General features: G+C 49.3%; 2 protein-coding genes across 6 annotated transcripts in view; one reads left to right on the top strand and one right to left on the bottom strand.

Moving 5' to 3' along the window:
* The window catches only part of caskin2a (CASK interacting protein 2a), a 29,374-nt gene extending 26,980 nt beyond the window's left edge, over nucleotides 1–2,394 (top strand). The window contains 1 exon segment of the mRNA XM_084669851.1: nucleotides 136–2,394. Within this exon segment, the coding sequence (XP_084525977.1) occupies nucleotides 136–226 (91 nt within the window). The 3' untranslated portion in view covers nucleotides 227–2,394.
* nherf1a (NHERF family PDZ scaffold protein 1a) lies at nucleotides 1,797–17,158 on the bottom strand. Of its 5 annotated transcripts, none has more exons than XM_084669847.1 (7): nucleotides 16,316–17,148; nucleotides 7,768–7,938; nucleotides 5,913–6,066; nucleotides 4,865–4,914; nucleotides 3,470–3,616; nucleotides 3,105–3,268; nucleotides 1,797–1,973 (listed from the first exon to the last, which is right to left on the bottom strand). In XM_084669847.1, exons 1-7 carry the CDS (start codon nucleotides 16,763–16,765, stop codon nucleotides 1,958–1,960), a joined length of 1,152 nt encoding a protein of 383 aa, XP_084525973.1. In that variant the 5' UTR covers nucleotides 16,766–17,148; the 3' UTR covers nucleotides 1,797–1,957. The 5 variants fall into 5 exon arrangements, with proteins under 5 accessions (XP_084525973.1, XP_084525971.1, XP_084525975.1 ...); XM_084669845.1 differs by having other exon boundaries at nucleotides 3,458–3,616; nucleotides 16,316–17,144; XM_084669849.1 differs by lacking the exon at nucleotides 3,470–3,616 and having other exon boundaries at nucleotides 16,316–17,150.
* Between the last annotated feature and the right edge of the window lie 1,954 nt (nucleotides 17,159–19,112).

Below are 19,112 nucleotides of genomic sequence, written 5' to 3'. Positions count from 1 at the left end.
ATATATATATATATATATATATTAAATATATATAATATTTATATATACACAGGCTTCTTTCTCTTTCTCACACACATCCACACAAAGGTTCTAACACTGTGTGTGTGTTGATACTGTGTGTGTTGATACTGGTAGCAGCACTGTGGAGGCAGCGGGGAATATTCTCGACGACATCGGAAACATGTTCGATGACCTGGCTGACCAGCTGGACGCCATGCTGGACTGAAGCCTTTCTGCCCCTCCTCCTCCTCTCAGAGAAGACCTGGTTCGAGCGGCTTCTTCAGAACGCAATATGAAAGAGGTGTGTGTGTATGTGTGTGCGTGCGAGCGCCTGTTCCTCTCTGTTCGTGCTCCGACAACAGCAGTCGCAGGTGTGTCCCTGGGCTAAATGCTTCAGTTGAAATTCCGAGGAAATCATCAAAAAGAGGGCACGTGTAGAAAGACCCATCACACGCGCGCGCAGACACACACACATTCACTCACCCCATCACGCACAGGCACACATACGCACATATTCTGTCTCACACGCACTCATTCCCTCACACGCACACACTCACATATAGGGAAGTTTCCCATGAGCTAGGATCAAAGGCTGAACTACAGATATGGCATCATAACAAACACACCCAGCTGTACACGGCCCTGAGATTTCATCTGTCAGGATTTGTGTGTTTGCGTGTGTGTGCGTGTGTGTGTGCGTAACACAAGTGGCAATCCTCTCATCTTATGTTTGGGGATGAAATGTTCCACCACCAAAGTGAAAAGGGTCCATTCTTTTTACAGAACTAATTGTATAACAGTACATCTAATATTGTAATAGTATAGCTAAAGTATATTATTGTCGTAATGTGTTGTGTCAATGGTGTCCCAGCTGAGATAGCCTCTTTATGACAGAGATGGTCTTTCATCTCTAAATGACTGAGTCATGTTTATACTTAGCTCATTTTTACCTGAAGGAGAACTTACACTAATGTCCAAATTAGTGTCATGAAAAGACACAGAACACATTGTAAATATATTAACATTTGAAATTTTATATTTTATCTGTTTGGAAGTATTTTGTTCGATGTTACTGTTATAGTTATCTCAATTCTGTTGTGATATTATAAGAACTCTTAATTGTTATATTACTGAGTATGATGTTATATATGTTGCAATATACTCCTGAATTTAAAGGAAAATGTGTTCATCCAGAGCTTCTAGCAGTTCTAGAACCTTTAGACCTCCATGCTCTCAGAACATGGATTGTGATTCTAGGAACGGTGGGCCTGTCACAAAGCAGAGCTGCTCTTCTGGTCAGTATACAGGATAAACGAAGCAGTGTTTTCTGAGAGCTGTGGCCCTCAGGGAGAGAGAGGAGGTATCATTCGAGACGGGGAGGTCAGATCTGTGGTTTCTCATAACACTTCTGGAACGTTGGACGGTTTGGAAACCGTAGCCTCAGGGCTCCTAAGAAATAGGATTTACTGTAAGAGATTCCCCCCCCACGCCTCCCCCCTCCTGTACTGTGTGACTACCAGAAACATCTCATACAGAACAGGACTCGTCTGACCTTCATCTCACCCTGAAAACATGTCCCCAGAAACTCATTCTACAGCAGCAACAACAAACCTCCTTCCAGTTGCTTGTCGGAAGAGTTTTATAGGCCGTCTACTTGTTTACTGATAATCTCCGGGCCTCCAGTCAGCTGTGCAGTGACACAGACGATAGCATGGCTGAATGGTGGTTTCTTTTATGTCCCTCCTTGTTAACAGTAGAGGCAGACAAGCAGAACAAGATATAAGTCAAGAACACAGTTGATTCCCAAATGTTTTATTATTCCTCATCGGTGCCCTTCCAAGCAGAGTACAGTCGAGTACAGTAGCGTATCCAGGGTGACCTGGAGGCTCCACGGCGTCCTCTACCCCCTCGGCAGACTCCTCCACGACACGCTTCAAATGACACTTTTCCTCTGATATCATTTATGTACAAATCTAATAAAAAGAAAACCTTTATGAAAAATAATCTCATCTCATGTATTTTTCTCTTTAGAACATGCTAGGACACTGGACAGGCCAACGGTTAAGTTGTGATTGTGATAACAAGGAGGGGGGGGGGGGACTCCGGACACAGGCGTTGGACTCAGAAATGCTCACAGTATCATAAGAACAGCAGGAGGGTTACTCCGGAATGATCACCCAGAACTACACAGGGGTTCTAGAACCTTCAGAGCGGAGGACGTGACTTCCTGTCCTTGTGACACTCGGAACGGTGGCTCTGTCAGGCTCTGTCACATGCATGCCTGGGGCATCACTAACACAGCCTGTGACATCACAAATCACAAAGGTAGTCTGACAAACTTGGAACCAATATGAAAGCACTAGTAGGAGGCACACTGTCATGCATGTTTGGTCATTCTGAAATCTATCCAACTGGACCGGTGATGAATGCATCGCCAATATATATGGACTGTTGTGACAAAGTAATTTCAGAACAAAAGCCTTACAACCGGCCGTTTATCAGACTTCCAATCAAATAAGGACAACTTTCAATCATACACATCACTATTCACAATACTAAGTGGATACATTCTATCACTAGATTAAATACTCATCACTTTACCCTTGTTTTCCCTGCATCCTCAAGCTTTGTATTCTGCCTGACAGAATAAATCATGCGTCAAAGCTTTAATCTCATCTTAATTACAATATATTTGGACATTTTAAATCATTACCCTTCAGAGCTACATGTCAACAATCTTACAGAACAATGAGGACGGCCCCTAAATTAGCATGTGATGGCAATCACGGAATCATGAAAAACATAACACTGCTTTATGTGTTGGTTGGCAAGTGTGTGCGTGTGTGTGTGTGTGTGTGATAAAATATTTGAGCACAACAAAGGAGGTGGACATTCATTTACAGCTTTCTTCATGACGTCCGACCGTCCAAAGAAAGGGGGAGAGAGACTGAGGGAGAGAGAGAGAGAGGAAGACAGACGGAGAGACAAAGACGGACTGAGGGACAGAGAGACATAAAGGCAGACTGAGGGAGGGACCAGAGGGATGAGTGAAGGGAGAGAGGGATGAAGGGAGAGGGAGATGAAGGGAGGGAGGGATGGTCTACAGGTTGCTGAAGAGCTCGTTCCTCTTGCTCCAGTCCATCTGAGGGGCCTTCTTGGCGGCTCGTTTCTGCCTGGCTTTCTCTTTGGCCTGCGCCAGAGACAGACCCAGATCCAGACCAGGCTCTCCGCTCTCAGCCTTCGGGCTGGGCTCTGGAGCTCTCGCCACCTAATACACACACACCACACACACACACACACACACACACACACAGAATCATCAAATCATTGATTCTTCCGACTTCCAGGAAACAGGTAAGAATGTGAAGACATTAGCTCAGGGTTGGGGAGGGAGAAGTGGGGAGGGGGGGGGGGGGGACTGGGGGAGGAGAGGGAGGGAGGGAGGGAGAGGGGTCACCTGGACTTTCACCTCCGTTGGCGGAGGGGCGGAGCTGACGGCGGCAGGGAGGGAGATGTTGGAGGAGGCGGTGGGGAGGGAGGTGTTGGAGGAGGTGGTGGAGGAAGAGGAGCTGACTGACACCTTGGGCTTTGGCTCCTCCACAGACGCTCCGTTCACCTGCAGCACAACACACCTGAGCTCAGCCAGCCACCACAAGGAATCTGCTCCAACTACTACCACCACCAGGGGGCAGACTGCACCACCTATCACCACCAGGACGGGCAGACTGCACCACCTATCACCACCAGGGGGCAGACTGCACCATCTACCACCACCAGGGGGCAGACTGCACCACCAACCACCACCAGGGGGGGGGGGGCAGACTGCACCACACACAACCACCAGGGGGCAGACTGCACCACACACAACCACCAGGGGGTAGACTGCGCCACCTATCACCACCAGGGGGCAGACTGCACCACCTATCACCACCAGGAGGGGGCAGACTGCACCACCTATTACCACCAAGGGCAGCTCAAACGCATCAGCTCAGACTACCAGCTACCACCACCAGGGGGCAGCACAGGCTATACCACTGCACCACCACTTGGGGGCAGTGCACTATGCAGCCCAGCCCAGACACTCGTCACTCATCTAAGACTCCCTGGGTGTTATTCTCTGTGACCCGTTGATCAACGTCTTTTCTCGGCCATAAGGGTCATCCTGGATCTGATTGGATGAGCTAGAGGCACAGTTGTAACTGCATGTTCACAGCTGACTGGCTCCGCCCCCCTCAGGCTGGAGTTAATTAGCGTTGTTAGTAATCTCATGCTGGCACCAGGAATTGTGGGAGTTTCAATCCCAGAATCCTCCAGGGGAGAGAGCACACTGGCCCACTGTCCACAGCGCTGGTTGCCATGGTGAAGGGTCACTGGTGATGTCATCTCTGACAAACACTTTTTTTTCCCTCTCTCTTTCTTCCCAGAATGCCATGGAGCGCTAGCCAGAGCAACTCCAACCTTGCCAAGACCACTGAAACTGAGTAAATAGCTGGACTGTGTGTGTGTGTGTGTGTATGTGTGTGTGTGTGTGCATCAGTCCTGGACAGCAGATAAACTTCTCAATGCTCGAGCTAACATTGAACAGACCCTCCTGGTAATCACAGGAATGTCAACAGAGGATAAGTAGGGCTTTTCCTGGGGCGCTATCTGTGGAGGACACCTAGCTAATCCTGGAGTGGAGAGAGAGTGCCAATTTCTATGTTTGTGTATGTGTCTGTTGGTGTGTGTGTGTGTCGTGTGTATGTTTGTGTGTCTGTGTGTATAGCGAGTGAAAATGGCGAGAAAGAGGAACTCTCCTTTTCAATAAGAACACTTTGAGCCTAAAGAGATGAACAGAAATGTCTCACACTCAGACACTCCTTACCACAGGTTGGGACGCTCCTCCATTGGTTGGTGCTGGCTGAGGCAGGGGTCCTGGAAGAACAGAGAGCAGCCAGTCAGGTGACCAGTCTGTGAGTGTGTTCATGTGTGTGTATCATAGGCATCATTTCATGGGGGGACAGGGGCACACGTCCACCCTGTATGATTATGTGGGCAATATCCATGTGACTGCTAGTACGTCTGTCTTTACAGCTCCAAAAATATCAAATCCCGGCCGGTCCATTTCCCAAATCCATTCGACTTGCCTTACACTATACATTATTAGTGCGCATTTCGATTGCAATACTATACAGCTTGTATGAATGGGACTTTTGAATGGGATGTTTATAGAAATATATCTCAAATTGGGTTGAAGTTACCTCACTACAGAGAGATCACTGTCCGCTTTGTAGTCAATTCAGGCTAGTCTGTGCCGATGCTAGAATCACTATAGGGTGAGTATACGTTGGTTTGATCAGATGGAATAAAATGCCTTGTTGTGTTTCTTCTCAAACAAACAAGTCTGTTTGAAACAGTAAATGAACACACTTGTCAAACGCGGAACTTCCTCCCCTCTGCTTGGTTACTGTGGACACAGTTGCCATGGCCAGCCTATTCCTCCCTGTTTAATCATTACCCTCATCAGCCTGCTGTGTGTGGGTGTAAGTTTGTATGTGTGTATTTATATATTACATTTACTCATTTAGCAGACGCTCTTATCCAGAGCGACTCACAGTAAGTACAGGGACATTCCCCCCGAGGCAAGTAGGGTGAAGTGCCTTGCCCAAGGACACAACGTCATTTTGGCACGGCGGGGAATCGATCTGGCAACCTTCTGACTACTAGCCCGACTCCCTCACCCCTCAGCCATCTGACTCATATATATATATATATATATATATATATCTGAGTGTGTGTGTGTGTGTACATTTCTGTGTGTGTATATCTGAGTGTGTGTGTGTGTGTGTGTACACATGTCTGTGTGTGTATATCTGAGTGTGTGTGTGTGTGTGTGTACACATGTCTGTGTGTGTATATCTGAGTGTGTGTACCAGTGAGGTGGGCCTCGGTGGGCTGGACGTTGCAGCTCTTGAAGAAGGCTTCTGTCTCTGCGTCCACCACCAGCAGACTGGTCTCCGCCCCCCCAGTCTTGATGGCCCCGACCACCTCCGAGTGCTGCATGTCCTGCACCCCCACACCGTTCACCTGGGGGAGGGGGCAGAAAGACACATGTGGAGGGAAGGAGGGAAGGGGGACAGAAAGACAGATCAAGGGAGAGATGGTTGACGGAGAACGTGAGGATGGAAGGAAGGATGTGAGGAAAAAAAGGTGGGGGTGGGGGGGATGAGAAAAAGAGAGGGAGAGAATGTCAGCCTCCCACCACGACTCAGGCGCACAGTGACCCTGATTCTGGGTTCATTAGCATGTACACATGTAGGATAGGAATGTGATGTTACAGAGGGGTAAAAGACCTCCGGTTTCTTGTGTGTGAGTGTGTGTGTGTCTCCAGAGTCTGAGGAATTCCAGTGGGAGGTGGGGATAGTCTGGAATCTCACACACTCCCACACTCCCAGCACCAAACAACAGAGCCCTTATACACACACACACACACACACACGCTTGACACCACTTTGAATATATGTGTGTGTGTGTGTGTGTGTGTATGGGGTACTTCCTATCCTAGCGTCTAAATAGTGCCTAATATGCATAATAAAACAAGTCTAACACACTGCCCCCCCCCCCATCTCCCCTCCTACCTGCCCCCCCATCTCCTCTCCTACCTGCCCCCCCATCTCCCCTCCTACCTGCCCCCCCATCTCCCCTCCTACCTGCCCCCCCATCTCCCCTCCTACCTGCCCCCCCATCTCCTCTCCTACCTGCCCCCCCATCTCCTCTCCTACCTGCCCCCCCATCTCCCCTCCTACCTGCCCCCCCATCTCCCCTCCTACCTGCCCCCCCATCTCCCCTCCTACCTGCCCCCCCATCTCCTCTCCTACCTGCCCCCCCATCTCCCCTCCTACCTGCCCCCCCATCTCCCCTCCTACCTGCCCCCCCATCTCCCCTCCTACCTGCCCCCCCATCTCCCCTCCTACCTGCCCCCCCATCTCCCCTCCTACCTGCCCCCCATCTCCCCTCCTACCTGCCCCCCCATCTCCCCTCCTACCTGCCCCCCCATCTCCCCTCCTACCTGCCCCCCTCCTCCCCCCAGCCCTGTTGGCCTGTTGTCTCTGCACCCCAGACAGACCGAGTGGATTACTGAGTCTTAATACCACATGACAACCTTGATAAGGAGTGCTGGCTGGAGTGGAGGCTGTTGTTCTCTTCATAGTACAATCTAACACACACACACACACACACACACACACACACACACACACACACACACACACACACACACACACACACACACACACACACACACACACACACACACCCTCCCACTCCAGTCTGATGTAATGAGATTACTACACACACGCCAGCTGCCAGCAAAAATGCCACACCTTGGTAAACAACACGTGTGTGTGTATACATGCATCTGCATGTGTGTGTATGTATAGTATAAATTATATGTATGGATATAAGGTGTGTTTGTATAGGATCCCTGTGTATGTACGATATATGTGTGTGTGTGACCCATGTGGTCTTATTTAACTACCCTTGTGGGTACCAAATGTCCTATAAATCATGTAAAAACATGAAAAACGTGACTTTTTGGGGCCTTTTTGCTGGGCACCCTGAATGCTTTTTCAAGGAGTTTTAGGGTTAGAATTAGTGTCAGGGTTAGCCTTCCTTTAAAGGGTTAATGGTCAGTGGTTAGCAATGACTAATCTGAAAGAAAGTGAACGCTCGGGCCCCACTAGGATAGAAAAACCTGTGTGTGCGTGTGTGCGTGTGATGGAGACCCACCTGTATGATCTTGTCCTGGGGCCGCAGGCCTGCCTTCTCTGCAGGTGAGGCGGCGTCCACAGCTCGGATGTACTGGCCAGGCTTGTTCTTGTCACTGTGGAGGTTGAAGCCGTAGCCTGTCGATCCCTTCTTCATACGACACAGCCGGGGGCGCAACTCTGGCCTGGAGTCCTGCAGACACACACACACACTTGGTCACACACCTGTTTCACACACACCTGGTCTGATCTAGAACCAGAACCCACCTAGCTAGGTTTACAACCACACCAGACACTCCTGATTTTTAGAACCAGACCAGAGACACACCCGGTTGGAACAGATATAGACAAGATACAATCAACCGAAAACCACATCAGTCTTTGAACCCAACAGATAAAAAAAATAAAATAAATCTATTTAAAAAAACGATCAAATAACAAGTCATTACCATGATTGTAATGGTGATTCAGCCACTTCTACAGATTAATCTCCAAGTTCCCGAGTTTCAGAGAGAGTGAGAGCAACTTCCCTTTTCTGTCAACAACCCTGAAGTATGTGAAAGGAGGGAGGGAGAAAAGCAGAACTCTCACAGCAATGGCTGCCCCCAGAAACAACCGAAAAACACTGGTCTGTGAAACAGACAAGCACGATAAGCGACAAGAGATTTAGGTGTGTCTGGTGAGGCAGGGTTATGGTGAGGCAGGGTTATGCTGAGGCAGGGTTATGGTGAGGCAGGGTTATGGTGAGGCAGGGTTAGGCTGAGGCAGGGTTAGGCTGAGGCAGGGTTATGGTGAGGCAGGGTTATGGTGAGGCAGGGTTAGGCTGAGGCAGGGTTATGGTGAGGCAGGGTTATGGTGAGGCAGGGTTATGGTGAGGCAGGGTTATGGTGAGGCAGGGTTAGGCTGAGGCAGGGTTAGGCTGAGGCAGGGTTATGGTGAGGCAGGGTTAGGCTGAGGCAGGGTTATGGTGAGGCAGGGTTAGGCTGAGGCAGGGTTATGCTGAGGCAGGGTTAGGCTGAGGCAGGGTTAGGCTGAGGCAGGGTTAGGCTGAGGCAGGGTTACGATGGGATAGTGCGTGTCCACCATCAGTTAAAGTCCTATTTAGAGAACCCTACATTAAGGCAGAAGGGGAAGAATGAGCGACAGAGAGAGATGCCAAGATAAAGAAGACCAGATAAGGCATTACTAGTAAGTCAATGAAAGCCTTATGACTAGAGGGTTAGGGTGTTACCCAAGCTGTACCAGGACAGAGAATGCGTCATCGACGACTCAAATACAGCCCTCATACAACCCTCTTCCCTGTGTCTCTAGCCAGGTGATAACCCCACACACAGCCCTCTTCCCTGTGTCTCTAGCCAGTTGATAACCCCACACACAGCCATCTTCCCTGTGTCTCTAGCCAGGTGATAACCCCACACACAGCCCTCTTCCCTGTGTCTCTAGCCAGGTGATAACCCCACACACAGCCCTCTTCCCTGTGTCTCTAGCCAGGTGATAACCCCACACACAGCCCTCTTCCCTGTGTCTCTAGCCAGGTGATAACTCCACATACAGCCCTCTTCCCTGTGTCTCTAGCCAGCTGATAACCTCAGACAGAGCCCTCTTCACTGTGTCTCAAGCCAGCTGATAACTTCACATACAGCCCTCTTCCCTGTGTCTCTAGCCAGGCGATAACCTCACATACAGCCAGTCTCATCATGCTCTATAGTTAATCATTACCAAACGTTTCACTCTTTAACAGCGACCTTTGTCCCTCTCGCCCTGGCCAGGGCGTCTCTCCCAAGTCTTGCCGACGAATCCAGCAGTTTATGAAATCCCAAGATAGTTCATGATTGCTTAAACAGAACAGAAACATCTACATGCTTTGCTGCTTTTGTCTGTATGGTCCTGGCTGGGTCAGTCTGGTTCTGCCTGGTACATCTCAGTGGTAGAGCATTTGACTGCAGATCAAGGGGTCGCAGGTTCAAATCCCCCCTGCACGTCACTTTGGATAAGAGCTTCGACTAAAGTACCTATTTCAATTATATCACACATTGAACACATGCAGCTGGTTAAAGTGCTGATGGAAGTAGGTCAAGACTGTCTCATCTTCCTAGTCCTACCCATAAAATAAGTGACTCCGCAAATACAATAAATACTATCTCTACCCTAATGGGCATCGACGACACACACACCTCCAGCCAGGTGAGCTGAGTCAAAGCCTCCTGGTGGCAGCCGTCTTGGGCCCCTTCTACACAGCCTGTTCACGGCGGAAATGTTGGGCCTTCATGCCGCCTCACAGTTGGGCACACAAGGTATGAACAGTCATCATTGTCCCAGCATTAAGCCGGCAGCGGAGGTAGACACGGAGGCAAATCCTGTCTGTGTAAAAGAGAGAGCTGGCATGGAGGGACGACACTCACTAGCAACAGCGTCAACTTCACACCTATGATTCTAAAACGCCAGCATGCTCTGTAACATCACTCGGGGCGGCATTATCCTGGCTTTGTTTGGTTCTGTGTAAGCAAGCAGCGCTGGCATGATGAGGGTCTTCTTTAAGGCGATGTTACAGAATCTCTGTGTAAGGTATGTGGTTGGGCCCATCCTGGCTTCTGGCAGAAACCGCGTAGCCACCTAGCTCTCTAATCCTGTTAGCTCACTGTGGGGGAGGAGACTCTGCCATGGGCTTAGCGGAGAGCACCGACACATATCCCCCTCTCTCTCTAGATCCCTCTATCTCTCTCTCACGCTCTCTCTATCCCTCTCTCTCTCTCTTGCTCTCTCTCTCTATCCCTTTCTCTCCATTTATGTCTCCCTCACTCCATCACTCTCTCTCTCAGAGCCAGTTCAGTTATACCTTGAGGGTCAGAGAAGGACTTGATGAAAGTGTGCCAAGAGAAAACTGTAAAGTGATAATACCTCCCTCTCTCCCCTTCCCCCCTATCCTCTCCCAACCTCCTCTTTCTCCCCACCCCTCTACCTGACAGACAGACAGAGACAGAGAGGGGGGGGGGGGGCCTCTCTCTGGAGCTGGTGTTTAGGGCCCATCCAGGCCTCCAGGACAGCTGGCTGGAGATCAGGGGCTCAGCCCTCTCTCTCTCCCCGGGACAAAGGCTGCCATTGTCAGCCGGCGAGGCCTCCCAGGGCCCCCCGAGGGCTGGAGCCTGGGCGATGAGACAGGAACCAGCAGGGGGGCTGGAGGAACGGAGGGAGAGGAGAGGAGGAACAGGGGGAGGAGAGGAATTCAAGGCGGTGTGTCACCTCCTCTCTTAAACTAGGGGAAAAGTCAGATGAGGTGAACTGGTCTGTCCAGCATGCGGACTGGTCAATAGGAGTGTCTCTGCTCTGTGCACGCCCTCCAGCAGTGTCTTCCTCCACGTTAATAAACCCTGGGGTTCCTGCTCTGCCTTCTACATGCACCACTGACATCTGGCTTGTATATGACATGTTATTTTCATACAACCCAGCCTGGCTGCTGAGAGACTGTCCCTCACACTTCCTGTGTGTGTGTCCACTTCCTGGAAGCGGTGCTGCGTGATTGGCTGAGACGTAGATGATCGCAAACGAGCGCGCACAAACTGCAGGCTTCACCGGGCTGCACACAACAGCCCTCTGGCACACTTCAGTCTGAGAGGGTGTGTGCGGGTGTGATTGTGAAGGGGCGGGGGGGTGTACAGAGCACTGGCTCCGTGATCCAACTGTAGTTTACATATTATTATTGTTGCACCGGTAGCTGAGATGTTGTTACTTAGAGATGTCACTGGTTTATGATCACGCTCCCAAGTACATCCATACACACACACACACACACACACACACACGGACGGACACATACACACCTGTCCTCACCGTGGAACAGCTTAGTCTGGAACATCACTCTGGCTCCCCCCGCCTACTCTAATTTCATCTATCACTCTCCATGCCTCTCTCTACTTCTCTCTGACTGTCTTTCTCTCTCTCTTTGCCTCTCTCTCTCTGTGAGCGTTGAGAGTATCACGCCGGAAAACCACAAAGTTCATAATTATGTGAACATCTCTACTGAGCCAGGACCTAAAACCAGAAAACAGAAGAAGTGAGAGAGATGGGTGGGGCAGAGAGAGATAGAAAGAGAAGTTGGAAAAGAGAGAGATGGGTGGGGCCTGGAGAGAGAAAAAAAGGGATGGGTGGAGGATAGAGGGGGGAGGGGAATAGGGTCACAGGTCTGTAAGGGGGGGGGTAGGTTTGGTATGCGAATGAAGATTTTGTCTGGTCTTAGAGTGACAGAGGGAAACCTTGAGGATGACCTAGTAGATAACTAGGAGTGAACATCCTTGAACTTCACACTTTGACAACAGTTCTAATAATCATCCACCAGGAGACTGCCAGCCTAGCACGGCATGCCCCACCTGACAGGAAGTCAACAGAGATTAACCCCAAATAACAGGAAGTTAACAGAGATGAAAGGAGTCAACAAAGAGAGATATAGAAAGACACAGGTGACGTCATTACATCAAGGTTGTGTGTGTGTGTGTGTTTGTGTGGTCGCTCAGACTTAGTCAACAGTGTTAACGAAACGTGTTTAAGAAACAGGCTCCTCAACTCCTCACCCCTCCTCACCCCCCAAGCCTGTTCTGACCCCTCACCCCTCCTCACCCCCCAAGCCTGTTCTGACCCCTCACCCCTCCTCACCCCCCGGGCCTGTTCTGACCCCTCACCCCTCCTCACCCCCCAAGCCTGTTCTGACCCCTCACCCCTCCTCACCCACAGGCTTATTCTGATATGATATACATATATATTGTCATATACAGTATGATAATATCACACAGACTGTTCTCTCGCTCTACAAATACAGGCTGACAACACACCCGCCCCACGGGCGGCAGCGACAGCACTCCCCGTCACTATGGCAACCCGGTACAGAGGACAGGAAGTGGTTTCTGCTGATCGTGGAGGTGTTCCTCCATCCATTCTGGGGTTGGCTTCAACTGCCAGCTGCACTGCTCAAGCCACCTGCCTGTGTGTGTGTGTGTGTGTGTGTGTGTGTGTGTGTGTGTGTGTGTGTGTGTGTGTGTGTGTGTGTGTGTGTGTGTGTGTGTGTGAAAGAGAGTTTGTATGTGTGTGAGTATGTGTGAGAAGGACATTTATCTAAACATGTGTGTGTGTGTGTGTGTGTGTGCGCGTGTAGTTGTGCCTGTGTGCATATTAGTGCTTGTGTGTGTACACAGTGCCTCTAACCAAATCAGACAGCACCACTGCCTAGCCGGTTTCCCCTCCCTCCCCAATACTGACATGTCTGAACATCTATGGAACAACAACCTCTCTGCCTATGTCACATACCCCTGTGGCATGGAAAACACACAAACACACACAATAGCACAAACAATGGCTGTCTGGTGAATGACAGACATCTATGGACAGGCCGTTTAGCTGCATTACTTCTGAAAGGCTCTCAAGTTCATTGACAAAGACTGGTACACAACAAGCCATTCACTCTTTCTCTTTTTCACTTTAATCTCTCATGCTCTCGCCCTCTCGTCCCTCTCCTTCGCATACACAAAAATATTTGAATAGCTTCAAAGCTACTCTCATTATTACTTGCACTAAATGCAGTTATAATCTCGGCCACAGCCCAGATTATGAATAAATCTTCTAGATTCTCTTTATTTTGGGCAGATTAATGCAGTGTAATCTAGACTGAGTGAAAGTGCCATTAGACTGATTTGAGGTTGCCTCCTCTGGTTGCCACAGAAGAGGCTAGACCAGGATACATAATCCCAACTCAGTCTGTCTTCCTGTTATTAAAGGATTGTAAAAGAGTGCGTGGAGAGGGGGTGCGCATATGTGTGTGTGTGCAAACTGTGCATGTATTCTTGAGTTGACTTGAATTCTGTCACCATCAAGTAGTCACCACATGGAACCCAAAATACAGGTCTCCATGGAAACATACGGTAATAAAGACGGCAGGAGGTTTAACGCGGTGTGGAGTCCAGGTTAAATCACAGACTGACTCGCGCGGGGTCTCGGCCCGTGCTGTTTGCCTTGGGCTCGACGTCGCTACGCCCAGATCGATGAAGTCGAGCGGATCAACTGTCCCAACTGTCAACATCCCCGGCCGAGAGCAGCGATAAGGTGAGGTTTTAGGAGGGCTAGGCAAGCAGACGCGTGTCATTTGGTGCGTTGGTTTGACGCACCATTAATTCCTGTATGTGTGCGTGTGGTATATCTGAGTCGGAGGTCTAAGGTTCTCCCACCCTATCCCTGCCCCTCTAACCCCTCCCCCCCTTCGACCCTGGTTAGGGTGGTTAAGGTGGTGTAGGAAAACAGAAGTCGGGCTAAGGTAAGCACCTAATGAGTGAACGTCTGTAAAAGAGTAACAACACAGCTGCTGAGTAGTACAGTCCTGCCTGCTCTGTCCTGAGGGGAGGGTGGAGAAGAAAGGACAGGACAGAGGAGGAGAGTGGAGAGAGAGAGGGTAGAGAGAGAGGGTAGAGAGAGAGGGTAGAGAGAGAGGGTAGAGAGGGTAGAGAGAGAGAGGTAGAGAGAGAGGGAGAGAGAGAGAGAGAGAGAGAGAGAGAGAGAGAGAGAGAGAGAGAGAGAGAGAGAGAGAGAGATTGCAGATGCTGGGGGCGTATGGAAGTATAGTGTCTTGCTCGGCGCAGTCTGAAACACAGCCTGTCGACAAGAACCCTCCTTCACCCTGCTCGTCATTACTGAACCACACTGAAGTGCTCCTTCACACTAACTGGTTTTTAATCCTCAGCACGGACACACACACACACACACACACACACATTGAGTATGGAACTCTGGAGTGTGTGTAAAGAGGGCTGTAGGTATTCCAGGGTCAGTCTGGCCTTCTTGTCGTGTCGTGAGAGCCCTCTCTCCTTTCATCCTTGGCAGAATCCCTCGCCCGTCTCTCTCCTCTCTACCCCTACCCCCCCCCCCCCCTAGCAAACAGAACACACAATGGCTCATTCTGCCCCCTGCGTCTCCAGGGAAACCCTTCCAAACCTGAGGTGGTAGGGTAGGGGGCCGAGGCAGACCATAATAATATCACCACTCGCCTGGCCAACCCTCACTTCCCTGGAAGACACACGGGTTTCAGACAGGGTCAGAGGTCAGATCCGCCGCTGTTTAACCCTCAAACACTGCCTATCACCTCTGTGACACTGCTTGTCAAAAGGGCAAAACAAATCTTATCCGATTTGATTTGAAGCTCTTAAAACCCAGACCAGCCAGGCCAGCCATGATGGAGGTCTACAACCTCCACCAGAGGGCTGGTGTGTCCAGGCATCCCTGCCCCAGGAAGGCAGCAGGTTGGTGAGCCACATGGCCAGGATGTCACCTTAACCCTGGAGGATTAACCAGGGTTGGAGGCACATTAGCACTGAGAACCAATGTTCATCCACATGCAATGAGACACTGCCCCCCCCCCCCCCCCCCTGCTCTCTCAGGGATCACCAGGTCTGGCTACACCTACGCACTTTGTCAGAAATATGTTCACAGTTTTCGATTATTTGCTGCAGGTTGCACAACGTGAGCAGTCTTTAAATCAGGCCCTAAACCTTGCACTGCCTTTCACGGAATCTTACATAAAATAAGTTGAGCCAAGTTCTGGCTATCTTCATGACCCTTACACACCCAGGAATAAATTACCTATAAAAGGGATTTCATAACTAGTCATACGTGTTAAAGAGAGATAAAGGGATGACTGGTGGAAAATAAGAAGAAGAAAAAAAGGGGGGGGGGGGGTGATTTTTCCAAATGAGAATGTTGCGTATTTTTCTCACTTTACGACCTGTTACAATATAAAGTAAAACTACAACAATAATTGATGCGTTATCACAACTAACCCTTGTGACTTGGGCGAACAGGTTGAAAGAGTAGGCGGCTTATTCACGAACCCGGCCAGCGCGCTCTCCACTTTCCATTCCTATTTAGACATGAGACCTGGGTCTTGCCAGGTTAATACTAAGTCCCTGCTTTAACCGTGGGCCAGTAACAGCATCATCTGCTTTTTGTGTTTATTTCAGGATCACAAACAATAGCACACACCCAAACTTTCACGCTGACACGGCCAACTAAACCCGAACACCACTTGATTTCCGTAGCCTACTTGAGCCGCGTGCTTTCCGGGAAACGTATTCTTGATTCTAATAATAAATACAGACAGTGACATAAATGTTTCACTGTTATGATGATGGCACACTTCCAACCGGTCACATCTGGTTGGACAAGCCAAACCTGTAGCCGAGACGAAACATTGGGAAAGACGACCCGTTTCCCCAAGCACAATGAGTCCGTTCAAACAGGTAGCCTCGGTTCATTCCACTGTGTTGTGTCACCTTGCTTTCATTGTCTCAATGAGTGACAGACTTGTTTTTGCTTGTGCCAACTCATGTAACGGAAATGATTTGTTTGAAGTTCCATAACTTTGGGATTGTCTCTACTATGTAGGCTATGTAGCCCATGAAGCAAGACGGTCTTAAGTCCCCGCAGAAACGTTGTTTAATGTAGCCTAACTGCGGTTGAGCATTGTGATCTAATTATCCGCATCCGGTTTTTAAATTCAATTACTTTTCAGCTTATAGCCTACTCTTATGTGAATTTACCTTGGAGCTCACGCTCAGCCGAGCGAGGGAGACGTCTCCGTTATCCGGTGGTGTGGTTGTAGAGTCTCTCGAGGACCTGCTTGCGGCATCATCCCCGTGGTTGGACTCGTTGCTCGGTAACGGGATGCCCTCCCTGGCATACTCTTTACGGCACTCCAAGTTGTGTTTCTTCAGTAATTCTAAGGTTTCAGCGTCAACCACGATAAGCTCCAGTGCTCCCATGGTGGCTCGTATCCGGGCAACTACTTGCTGGTGGCTCTCGTCTTCTACGTTCTCCCCGTTGACAAACGCGAGTCTGTCCCCGGCGAGCATACCGGCAGATTCGGCGGGAGAGTTGGGTTCTACAAGTCGGATAAACTGACCCGTTTTCCCCTTCTCCCCGTGCAAATGAAACCCGTATCCATCCGCACCTTTTTCCAGAATACAAAGTCTCGGTCGGAGTTTTGACATTTTCCTGTCCACAGAACTTAGCAGAGACAATTCTGTTGGAGACAGTCTACAACAAAACAAACTAATGGTAAATGACGAGTGCGCAGGAGCTTCGCCGTAGTCTACTTCCTGAGAACTTTTAAGTGTCACTTTCCACCCCTCCTTCTCGCGTTTTCACTCGCAATACCCGGGTCCTCCCCGAAACGATGTTGCAATCTTCAGCTATCTTTCTGCTGCAACAAAATGTTGCTACAGTACGTTGACACACAGGTTATAAGATGAAGTCCAGTGCACACGGTAAAACTCTCGCCCGTCCACTCTGAGTCACCGAGCGCTCTGTCATGACGTTTGCGTGGCTGACAGGTGACAACACCAATCAGTAATCTCATTCGGAAAAAAAGTCTTTATCGACTTTATTTAAGGTCCAATGGGGACGTCTTTGTAAAACTACTGAAGGCTTATTTCAACAAGCGGGAGGGAAAAGGCGTAAAATAAAAGAGTGACAAACACGGTTAAGATACAACAATGATTACGATCAATAAAAAAACAAACACAGGCGACTTGGCTCACGGTCTATTAGGTGGGTAAATTGATCCTGGGGGAGAAAGCGACTGTGTAAATGTCTCCTGAAAGTCCGGTACAACAGGTGCATTCCCGTCGCTGTGGGGTGAATGACGTAATATTGCCCTCTGGTGGTTCCGTTGTTTACGGGAATCAACGGGATCTTATACGCTTGAGTTTAACAAATAATTTATAACACAAACACTCAAAGAAGTTGGAAAATATACCTTTAATGCAGCGTACAGTAGGCTTACTACATCCATTACAACATTTGGCATTCTATAAACCAATATAAGCCGACTATATTCGTTTTCATATTATATATTAAATATATAGGCTTGTTAATTTAACCCACCTGAAATATCATGGCACACAATTACAGTTGGATTGGTTGAACTTCCACAGTAGGCTGGTGAATATAGTGCAAATATCAGCAGGTCAGGTAATCCTATTTCTCACTCTAAAACATAAAGTATTCCATCCATATTTGCATAAGGGGATTTCACTGCAGTTCAGAAATCTGGTGTCCAATAAGACTCATTTGACATAATACTGGAGGAATCAATCAGTTTTATCTGACACTGTCCTGGTCTACATATGACCCTTTGTCTTCTGTGTCAAAACTGTCATAACTCATATCTGTGTCCTATCTGTCATATATCTGTCTTAACAGTTTGTCATAAAGGTCATATCTCTTGTCAAATCTGTGTCATAGCCGTCACTTTGGTCTTGACCTGGGTCATATCTGTCACAACTGTGCCATATCTACCCCGGGGTGTCATGTTGGTATCTGTGTGATATGTTATCAGGACAGGAACAGGTAACAGGAAGAGAACTGTGTGCTTCACCCGTTCCCCCCAATCAGAGAAGAGGACACATTTCAGGCACAAAGTAGCAGCATGCAGATGCTGTAAACATGCAAACAACTCTCGAAACAAAACAAACGATGAATCTTCACATCCAATTTGAACCAAACAGGTTTTGTGAAACAGACCAGATAGGCCAAACAGGAGCAGCTGGGTAATATCAGGACAGCAGGAACATGCAGCTAATGCCTGGCCTGTCTCCTCTGGCAGGTTTCAGAGCAGTGTCTGGGTTCTCATTGCACCGCTGGGCTATCTGGGGACATTGGTTTGTGTACAAACCGGATTTTCCGTTTTCAAAAGGTGGTTGGGACTTGTCCCCACACACATCTGATGAAACCTACACCCCAGGTGCTATGCTTTACTAGATGACTTGTCGTGAATCTACTTGTCTGTGGGATGACTCGGGGAGTTTCTCTGCTGTCTGTTAACGGTGGAAGGGTGCTGCTAGCTTGGCCAGGACGCGCTTGAAAAAAAGATGTTTCAAATCCCAACAAGCTCTTCAACCTTGGACCTCTCCTCTTTAAGGCAAGGTCGAAGAGAGTTGCTTCACGGTGGCATCCAGGACACGACACAGCAAATTTGGTTCGGGTCAGGTGAACACTTAGAAATGTGGTTAAATGAACACTTTGAAATGTGCCGTGTGCTGCACGCCTACAGCACCTCCACACTGAGAGGAGAGCACAATGGCGTCAAAGCCCTGGGTTTGAATCCCCCTCCCGAGACGACGGCGCCGACAACAAACGCAGTCCCTGTTCTGCGAAATGCTTTGGGTGAAAACCGTCTGGGAGGGCGGTCTCGAGGAGAGATAGGGTTCATCCGAGCAGACGGCGCAGGCCCGGAGGGGAGGGGGCTCTGGGAACACGCTCTCTCTCTCCTCGCGCTTCTCTCTCCTCGCCACAGAGAGACCCTGCAGCTGTGAGTCTGGCAGGGAACCACCTCGG

This window comes from Hypomesus nipponensis, chromosome 13, assembly GCF_054491055.1.
Source record: "Hypomesus nipponensis isolate SF chromosome 13, ASM5449105v1, whole genome shotgun sequence".
Taxonomy (NCBI): Eukaryota; Metazoa; Chordata; class Actinopteri; order Osmeriformes; family Osmeridae; genus Hypomesus; species Hypomesus nipponensis.
Note: the sequence above shows the minus strand (reverse complement) of the source record. Positions and strands in the feature narration are given on the sequence as shown.

Excerpts from the sequence above, each read along its gene's own strand:
- nherf1a (XM_084669845.1), bottom strand. The coding sequence starts at position 16,765 with ATGTCAAAACTCCGACCGAGACTTTGTATTCTGGAAAAAGGTGCGGAT. Across the intron at positions 7,939-16,315 it reads GGCTGAGCGTGAGCTCCAAG|GACTCCAGGCCAGAGTTGCG; the intron begins GTAAATTCACAT and ends GTGTGTCTGCAG. Across the intron at positions 3,617-4,864 it reads GAGGAGCGTCCCAACCTGTG|GTGAACGGAGCGTCTGTGGA; the intron begins GTAAGGAGTGTC and ends GTTGTGCTGCAG.